Source organism: Halichoeres trimaculatus, unplaced genomic scaffold (assembly GCF_033239565.1).
Source record: "Halichoeres trimaculatus isolate MK-OKI-2021-1 unplaced genomic scaffold, fHalTri1.1 fHalTri1_scaffold_6, whole genome shotgun sequence".
In the NCBI taxonomy this organism is placed as follows: domain Eukaryota; kingdom Metazoa; phylum Chordata; class Actinopteri; order Labriformes; family Labridae; genus Halichoeres; species Halichoeres trimaculatus.
The window spans coordinates 35,274,105-35,284,563 of NW_027437184.1; the positions used below are offsets into that span (position 1 = coordinate 35,274,105).

Genomic DNA, 10,459 nt, shown 5'->3' on the forward strand with positions numbered 1-10,459 from the left:
TATTACTGACCATTATGGTCAGTACAGTGGCAACAAACCCATATATATATATATATATATATATATATATATATATATATATATATATATATATATATATATATATATATATATATATATATATATATATATATTTATATATAATTTTATTTTTTATTTTTTTCTTCTAAGAAAACCCAAAACATTTTAACTGGCATCACTATGGGTAGCATAGGGGGTTAAACAGATATCATCCCCTAGGTGGCAGTAATGCGGCGATCACGGATACGAACTACGTATAACCCCACAGAAGAAGTTAACCTTTCCCAAGAGTCTCGGGGAGGCTCCCTGTCAGACAACAACCCAGTGAAACACACCAGCGTTTAGTTTTCTTTTCCTCATGTACTCTTGGATGTGAGGAAATTTAAGATTCAAGGATCTTAGAGATTTGTTCGAGCAGCGGCTGCTCACTGCGGTTTGCATAGAGAGAACAAAGAACACCGTCTGCATACGAAGAGGAGCTCCAGCCAAAGAAAACGACTGGATTTGATTTTTGTTCCTGAGATAAAGCTGCGCCGAGCAGGTTGGTTTCTGAAAGTGTGTGTGATAATGTTTCGGGGAGTCGAGCCAGCAGCTAAAAATCATAGACGTAAGCTCTGAATGAATACGATTTAATGTGGGTGTGTGTCAACACATCCTCATCAGAGTATTCATTTCTTTTTTAAAGCTGTGTGAGAAGGATGCTTCCAGCCTCAAGTCAAAGGGTTCATTCTCAATCCGAAGCAGAAATTCAGGTCGAAACTGATTCAGGCTTTTTGAAACGGCTTCGTCCGGTGAAAGCTTTGCCAGTCGCGCTTGTCTCCTCTCTTGTGTCAACAAATCCATCTGCAGTGTAATGAATCACGACCAAAACCAGCACAGGCCGAATATCCTCCATGCTAGCAGGCTAACTGCGGTACTACACACAAAGATGGCGGCTTGTATTTTCCTTCTACGACAGAGTAGAAGTCCCTAAACCCTGAGACCTGAGCACTTACGGACTTAACTAAGATCACCTGGGATGTGCTGAGTGCCTGAGTGTAAAAGGTCTTCAAACAGTGCTGATCGAATTAGTACAGCACTTCACCACTTCTCACACATCCTGCATGTCATAATGCAGCACATTCTAGCAGCAATAACTATTATTGAACAAGATTTAGATTGAAATAATTGATATTTTCCCAATACGCTCCTAGTAGTCAAAACAGCTAATCCACCAAACTGAAAGAAATATGAATATACAAAATCTGAATGTATTCTTTAAAGTGCATGTTCTGTATGTGCAAAGTTATGAATATTTGGGAAGATCAAGGTGGGTTTATACATTTATTCTTAAAGACAGGCAGACCTTTGTTCATACACAGTCTACGGTGTAAATGCAGATGTTTTTCACTGCGCTTCAGCGTTCTGGATGAAACGTTGTGTAAACGAGGCCTTAGTAAAATAACCTACTTTAAGTATAACACACATGTCAGCAGATTACATGAGATGTGCCTGAAATAGTTACATTAAACAAACACAGCACACAAACACAAAAATATAAAGAATTTCTTGTGTAGGGATGGGTACCAAATTAGGTACTTTAAGTAATAAATAATAACAATACATTTTATTTGTGGACGTCTTTCAGAATAAGTTGTTTGAAACAAATAAGTTTTAAACTGGGATTTGAAAGTGGAGAGACAGGTGATGTCCTGGGTGGTTTGAGGGAAAGAGTTCCAGAGAAGAGGGCAGCATGGCTGAAAGCTCAGGACCCCATTGAAGATATGCGGGCAGAAGGTGTAGCAAGGAGCTTGGAGGAAGAAGATCCTGGAGAGTCCTGGAGGGTCTGTGGGTGTGAAGTAGTGCTGCACGATTTGGGGAAAAGGTGCGATTTGCGATTAGGTGGACAATATTGCGATTGCGATTGTGCTTGCGATTTAATAAAAAAAGTTGTGTCATGATGAGTCTACAGACTTGCTTGGTTATCATGGAGAAAAATCTGAATTGCATGTGCTGACATTGCGATTGCGATTGCGATATCCTCTGTTGCGATTACGTAATTGCATGTGCTGATATTGCGATTGCGATTGCGATAATCGTGCAGCCCTAGTGTGAAGGAGATCAGAGAGGTATGGAGGTGTGAGGTTATTAAAAGCCTTGAAGATGAGGAGGAGAATCTTATAGTTGATGTGGTATTGGATTGGTTGCCAGTACAGTTGATAAAAAACATTTTACAGGTTAAGTCTCTATGTATTTTCTGCACTATAAGGCGCTTCGGAGTATAAGGCGCACCTTCAATGAATGGCCTATTTGAAAACTGTTTTCATATATAGGGTGCATCGCATTATAAGGCACATAGAATAGAAGCTACAGCAGGGGCCTGTCTGTAGGTTTGTTTATACTCAACTGGCAATTCCAAGTGGTGTTGGGTGATAGGTTTCAATTGCACCAGTTGTGACCAAACAGAATTTCTTTCCTCACCATGAGCACAGGGGTCTGTACTATGAAGCTGGATTAGCTCTCAGAGAGATAACTTCCAGGATAAGTTTCGGGTTTTCCATACTACGAATGTGGATCTCTTTTTATCCAGACACGTTGCCCTGGTAACTGATGCTGAACGCCAAACCTGGTCCGGAGCAGGTTTAGTTCCAGGATAAGAGCTCACGGGGTGTGACAGACCGCCCGCTGACCAATCAGTTCTCTCGGGCGGGCATGAAAGACTGCTCAGTCACCAATTTGCTTAGCCTGAGTGAAGTCTTCTGGCGCGGGACCGCCCCCTGTCTTTTTGGCCCAACATTTTTTGTTATGGGCTGTGAACAAACAATATCTTACTGATCATCATAACTGAGACATTGTCAGGGAACAGTAGAAATGTGTGCAAATGGAATCTTTCATACTGACCACTTTGAAGGATGTTTTTATATTTATTTTTTATTTGCTCCCACGTCCTATTTTCCCCACTGCTATTGCATTTGCAATACAAACTGCCTATAATGAGCGTTTTCCTTGGGATTTGTAGTAAAGTGGACTCTTTCTAATTATGAGGTCAGATATGATGCTGATCACACATACACTGACTGACAACATGAATGAATAAGGACCTGACTGCCCGTGTAGTCACATGATGAGATAGGTCTATTAATATCAGCATTTTGGAAATTTACGCCTTCACAGAGTCGGTGATTTTTTGCAGCAATCCCTCCGGATTATACTGCGGTACTCCTCGTATTTTTGCAGGATTATTTGCTGCTCCTCCGCTGTAAAGTAGGCTACTCCCTACTCCATTGTGGAAAATGCTCCGGGTCCGCTAACCACGCCCATTTTGTGTGGGCGCGCACAGATCCCAGCTCCCAGCTGGATTCACTTATCGAGTTGATAACGAGCTTCGTAGTACAGCAGATCTGGATAACGGAGATCTGGTGAAGTTCAGCGAGTTGTCACAGAGTGATCCTGGATGACTTAATCCAGCTTCGTAGTACAGGCCCCAGGTCTGATCACAAATACAGCAGCTTTACAAGAACTTAAAGCTCAATACAAGTGCTAAAACCAGAAGAAACACTTCAGTGAATAACTATGTTTTTATCAAACTGTCAACAAAAATAAAATCTGAATATGATACAAAACTTAAAAATACACAGTACTTTACGGATTTAAATCAATAAGTGCAAATGACTGCTACAAAACTTAAAAATACACAGACCTTTACACATCTAAATAATAAAGTGAAACTAGGTAGATAGACAAAATAAATTATTCTTCACTGGAACTGAAGAGCCATCCATGTTCACAAATGTATCCTCTGAGTTGGATCAATAACAGTAAGTATGGTAGACATGGAAGGCATCTTAAATAGTTTAATATTGTGTCATAAATGAGAGGATGAGGATGTCAGCATGTCACCTGTCTGTCTTATCTGTCACAGCCTTTTTTGCATCATAAAGGAGAGGCTGTTGGCCAGCCAGCAGCAAACAGGGTGATAATTAACTTATAAATTGTTTAGTCTTTTAATGCACATAATCACAATCCTTGGCGTTCTGTAGTCTGTGTCTGTGTGTGCACCACATCAGGCGGAAAGCTTAACCAGCGTCTTGTGTTTATTCAAAGCATCCTGTCAGACTACGGACAAAGGAGCTGACTTTTGCTTTTCATTTTCTCTGTGTGTCTGTTGAACAAGTGAAGTTATAACTGTTCAGTATTTCAATGGAAGCTACTTACTGAACCGCGATCCGCAGCTCTGCCTGTGCGTCTGTATTTGTGTGCATGTGTGTGTGCAGCATCCGTGCCAGGATAAAGAGTGTAGCTGGCTCCCGGCCACTCGAACAAAGCAGACGAACTCGACAGGTGCACTTTCCTTTATTTAATCGGCACCGTGAAACTGGATAAATAGAACAAGAGACGTTCATTACAACTTAAAAAAAATCGCTCAATTACAAAAATAATACTAAAAAATACTTTGTTGCACAAATTCATTTACTTGAAACACACACACAAAGTCTGTTAGAAATTCAGCTATAGTTAAAATGCACTTTGCATTACTCGTCAAAAAGCATCACAACATTATTGACCATATTACAATACAAAAACAAAACAACACACGTACCTCACTCAAACATCTTTTCACTGATGGGGAGGGGCTTTTCTCCAATAAGGGCCATGAAGGAGATCTTCCAATCAATAAACTTCAACGGCTCACCAGTAAATATTGTTGGCTCTGGGACTGGAAGCCGGCTGGAGGTGAGTGAACTCGTAATTGCTTGTACAAGACTGGCTTCCTCTTGAACTTTCAGTGGGTCAGACAATACAAGACCAGGCCGAAAAGGTGTGGCTTGGGGATTATGAACACATTTATACTCTGTGTTTTGACTGTTATGCAGAAACTTGGATTCAGATTCCTCTTCGCATCCCTCAAGTACATCATAGCTGTTATAAACCTTTACCCGAGCTTCTGCTATTTTGACTTCATTATCCATTTGCAACTGTTGCAGTTTTGTTTCTTCCTCTTCCATTTTCAACTTTGCCTCAGCCTCCTTCTGTTTGAACTCTACCAACATTTGTGTTTCTCTTAGTTTCCATTCACTCTTCAGTTTATCAAGTTTGACTTGTTGAGCATGTAATACTTGCAGGGACTTTCCTTGCTGTAGCTTGGCAGCGAGATCTGGAAGTGGTGCTCAAAACCTCACCCAATTCTTGTGGTGACTCTGACATTACAGTTTCGTTTTTTGTTCTGCCAAAGATGGAACCATACTCCTCCTTGTTTAACACCATCCTCAACCTTTCTTTTTCCAGTCGATCGTTGAATGTTGTGTCCGTGCTCTCCTGTCGCTTGTTGATGAGCTCCAGCACATCTTTGGTTATAGCAATGCATGCATCCATCTTCTTTGTAATCTCTGGAGATTTAATGAGGTTGCGCAAAAACCACTCATAACATTCAGAGACTGTGGAGTGAGTGGACTGTATGACACATTTGGTTTCTTCCAGGTCCTCAGATGAGCAGCACGTCTTTAGCTTGGATCTTACTTCCTTTGCTGCTGTTTTCCATAATTCATAAGCCTTGTTGAAAGCCTTTTCATTTTTCTTGGCTTGATTTCCCTGCAACTCTTTGCCCTTGTCTGTCAGAGTTCGCTCACGTGAACTGGACCTAGTGGGTCTTGTCTCTGGAGATTTTGTCGCTTCGTTTACAACTGATGGCATTGTGTTAAAGGTGTATCTGTTTTACTTTCAGATCTTGGAGTGTTTGTGTCAGATCTCAAAATTGAGAAGAATGGCTCTTTAATCCTAATTTATAGGCTGCGTTACCACCCACATCAGACATCAATACTTATTAGGCACACCAAGTTAATAAACAGAACAGCCCCATAAACACAAATATCGACAACTTGAAACCAGGACAACAGTTTCACCCTTAGAGTTGCCCTAAATTCAGCCTTTATGTTTGCATTGATTTTTTTTCTTTCTTTAAATTGCACACTTCACACTGTGTAACACATATTTAAGGCTATACATATGTTTAAAAGATGATTCGAAGTCCACATAAAATCCACACATGTACCAAAAAACGCACAGCTTCAAGGCAATTAAAGTCTGTATTGCCAAACTTTATTTATAAGTGCGTGTGTGTTTGTGCTGAACCTCTGCTTCCAAACGTCTCCCACTGCTGCCTGCGTCGCTGAATCTTACGCCGTCAGTGGCCGCGAGAACGCGCGGGCACGAGCGTCGTGGTCTGAAGAAGGAGTGGTGAGTTTCACTGTAGCTGGCCCCCGGCCACTCGAACAAACAGACGAACTCGACAGGTGCACTTTCCTTTATTTAATCGGCACCGTGAAACTGGATGAATACAACAAGAGATGTTCATTACAACTTTAAAAATCGCTCATTTACAAAAATATATATACTTTGTTGCACAAATTCATTTACTTGAAACACACACAAAGTCTGTTAGAAATTCAGCTATAGTTAAAATGCACTTTGCATTACTTGTCCAAAAGCATCACAACATTATTGACCATATTACAATACAAAAACAAAACAACACACGTATCTCACTCTGCCGACCAGGGGTGCTAATAACTCTGAGGCAACCTGGATAATCTCTGGTGGGAGCGTATACATGCTACCAAAGGAAACAAATAATAAACAACCGGCCAAACTTCAAAGAACGAAAGAATGAATGAATGAATGAAAGCAAACGGGAGACACCGTGACGTACCATGCTGTGCTGTTCCAAGGAAGAAGCTCGAACAACAACACAGGAGTGCGTCGCTTAAGTACTTCCTGATAGCACACCTTCTGGTCGGAAACAAAAAAAAGGCTCTATGACGGAAAACACAATCAAAAATAATATACTAACGACGTTGCAGAAAGGGCAGCCAGTTACAAAGAGATTGGATCAAACCACTGCGAGGATCACGCGGGGGGTGGGGGTGATCTTTCAGTATTTAAAATCGTCAAACAGTGTGTTTTAAGTAGCGTGACTTGTATTATACCATTAGAAAAACATTACTATACTATTAGAAAATTAATTACAACGGATTTTTTTTTTTTTTTTTTTTGGGGGGGGGGGGGGGGGGCAACTTTATGGAAGTGGGGACATGACCCCTGCATCCCCCCCCGGGATTTGCGCCTATGAGCTACAGTAGTGGCTGGGGTTGTGTTATGCATCCTCCAGATAGAGCTGCGCTAAAGGGAATGTCAACAAAACAGTCAGATAAGTCAGTCAAACTCAGGCTACATCCACACAGAGCCACACATTTTCCTGTCCAACTATTTTCTGTGCCGTGCGCTGTAAAGAGGAAGCCATTTCTGCCGTCCACAAACACAGTTTCCAGAGATCACTTAACATGCCAGACCTTTGGGGGGCACTGTATTGCTCTAACAAATAACAAGAGAAGAAGCCTGGGCCAGCTTGCGAGCTAAAATTAGCACTTGGCAGAATTCCTCTTAACCAGGTCTTACCGCTGTTACTTCGGCGACGCCCCCTGAACATGGTAGCCATGATTAATCAATATTGATCCATTTATAAGGCACATCGAATTATGAGGCGCACTGTCGGCTTTTGAGAAAATTGAAGGTTTTTAGGTGCGCCTTATAGTGCAGAAAATATGGTATTCTGTTTGTAGAACCAACTTTCGATGGGCCTAAAATCAAACGATACTATGTTTAGGTACTTAAACGCATCCTTGTGACTGCGAGGGAGTGGCAGAGTTGGTGATTTTCCATGCTGGACATGAACACAGCATTGCAAGTTTACATATTGAGAAATAAATGTTAAATTGAAGAAACTTTGAGATTGTATTATTAGAATAAATATATTTATTCTTACTTTAACACGGACAAAGTATCAAAAATTGGTACTGTTTAGTACTGATACTGATTGCCAGGTGCTGGGCATCGTATCCTTTCATATTTGAAAGGGAATCATCCTTGTTCTTGTGTGTGTGTCCTTGTGTTGGTGTGCACAGAAAGGGTGTGAGTCAGATGTTCAGTGAACAATTAAACTTGTTTTCTTCATTAATATAAAATAATTTATTCAGTTATTAATAGGTCACGCTATATGTCTGTCTTTGTAACAATCCTACAGTTCTACGACATTTGGCAAAGATCTTGTCCAAAGTGATGTAGAACAGCAGCAGGTGTAGCCTAATGTTAGCGTACGATAGCTCCTAGCTGCGTTGTCCATCATGTCTCTTTGATGGGGGTTCATTGACCTATTTTGTTCTAGTTTTGTTCTTTGGTGATTGTACATCACTGTTAGCTGTTGTCCACAGGGCTCGGGCTTAACATAAATGTTAAATTCTAGAGCTTTGCTTCATTAGCTTATCAGTAATAGCCAAAACAACAGTGTAAATACTGTAGCATCAAGCTAATGGAGAGACACTGTCAGTAAAGTTAGTAAAAATCTGATCCAATCAATTGTATTTATATAGCACATTAAAAAACAACAAGGTTACAAAAGCACTGCACAATAGATAAAAACAGGAAATAAATAAGTAGGATTCAAATTTCAAGATAAAAATGTGTGATATTTTTTCTCATGATGAACGATGCTGAAGCGCTGTCTTGTTGTCTGAGACTGTGATAGCAAAGAGATGGTGATGTGGTTTATCATGTTTGCACTGTGACTTTTTAATTTTGTCTTGTAACTGAAGCTTGTATAAACATTTTTGTACTTCTGGATCCATCCAAAGTTAGACCCCTGGGAGAGAGTCCTCTGTCACTTAGAATATATATTTCCATATCTTTGGTTAACAGGTGTGTGTAAACAGGTGAACTCCACCTTCAGTACTTCTTTGAGATTTGCTTTTCCATCAGGAAGATGATTTAATGTCTCATTAATGTTTGTTCACTGTGTCCTGCAGATGTTCAGCTACTAATGATGATGAAAAAAGAGGAGCTTCCCCCTGAGCAGCAGGAGAGGAGCCCCCATCCAGACCAGGAGGATAATGAGTCTCCACTCATTAAAGAGGAACAGGAGGAAGTGTGGATCAGTCAGGAAGGAGAGCAGCTTCAAGGGCTGGAGGAGGATGATACCAAGGTCCCGTTTACTACAGTCATTGTGAAGAGTGAAAATGAGGAAGAGGAACCCGAGTCCTCACTGCTTCATTGGAGACTAACTGACCACGTGGAAAAAGCAGCTGAAGAGGACTGTGGAAGAGCAGAACCAGCAAGAAACTCAGATCCAGACAGAGATTTTCAAGCAGAGATTGAGGTTAAGATCGAAGCCTCCTCAGATTCTGAATCAGAGTCTGAAGATGGAGAAAATGACTGGAAAGAGACCGAAGACTGTCTAACAAGATTAAATCCTGCTGCAAACAAAAGAGCACAACATGTAAAGTCACACACTTATCCTGAACCTGGAGAAACCGATCACATGGTTTCTCTGACAGAAGAGAGAATTTTCAGCTGCTCTGAATGTGATAAGTGTTTTAAATACAAAAAAAATCTGACAAGACATATGTTTGTTCACACTGAAGAAAAACCTTTCAGCTGCTCTGAATGTGGGATAAGATTTCACCACAAAGGAAATCTGACTTCACATATGTTTGTTCACACAAAAGAAAAACCTTTCAGCTGCTCCGAATGTGGAAAAACATTTAAACACAAAGTAAATTTGACGAGACATATGTTTGTTCACTCAAGAGAAAAACCTTTTAGTTGCTTTGAGTGTGGGAAAAGATTTCCCACTAATGGAAATCTGACTTCACATATGTTAACTCACACTCAAGAAAAACCTTTCTGCTGCGCTGTGTGTTGGAAAAGATTTAACCATCTTGGCATACTGAAAAGACACATGTTTGTTCACTCTAAAGAGAAAGCTTTCATCTGCTCTGTATGTGGAAAAGGATTTAAGCAAAAAAGAAGTCTGACAGCACATATGGTTATTCACTCAAAAGAAAAACCTTTCAGCTGCTCTGAATGTGGGAAAGGATTTAACCATAAAAAATATCTGATTGCACATATGGTTGCTCACTCAAAAGAAAAACATTTCACCAACTCTAAATGTGAAAAAGAATTAAATAACAAAGTAAACATGATAACACATAATAATTCCTAATGGAAAGGCACTGCTCAGCTGTTAAGGTGGGGTGTTGTATTTCCCTTAAGCTGAATTTGGAGCTTTACATTGCAACCCACAGTTGGGAGAAGACTTCCTCAACTGCTCTGAGTGAAACAGATTCTCTTTGTGTTCAGTTATGAAATATGTGTTATATAAACTATGTGAAAAGTATAAATTAAGATAAATTTGTGTCTGCAGATATGATACATATAAATGTATTTATTTTTAAGACAGTTTAGTGTACCCTTGGTGGTGGTGGTTTTAGGGGTTAGGTTTTTAGAGTCCGAGCTTACATTAGACAAGAGTCCTTTATTTTACATTAAGAGGCAAAAACATTTTCTGAGAAAGAGAAAGGAGGGCAATAAAAGGGAGCTGCAAAGGTTTCAGGGGGTTTGCCTTTTTTTT

The 10,459-nt window shown here is 40.2% G+C and overlaps 1 protein-coding gene across 1 annotated transcript; it reads left to right on the top strand.

Moving 5' to 3' along the window:
• Positions 1-307: 307 nt before the first annotated feature.
• Positions 308-10,459, top strand: LOC141791404 (uncharacterized). The gene is made up of 2 exons (XM_074671839.1): positions 308-562; positions 8,856-10,459. Exon 2 carries the CDS (start codon positions 8,870-8,872, stop codon positions 10,049-10,051), a length of 1,182 nt encoding a protein of 393 aa, XP_074527940.1. The 5' UTR covers positions 308-562; positions 8,856-8,869; the 3' UTR covers positions 10,052-10,459.

What these genes read in the sequence shown, in the direction of transcription:
- LOC141791404 (XM_074671839.1), top strand. Translation starts at nt 8,870, where the DNA reads ATGATGATGAAAAAAGAGGAGCTTCCCCCTGAGCAGCAGGAGAGGAGC.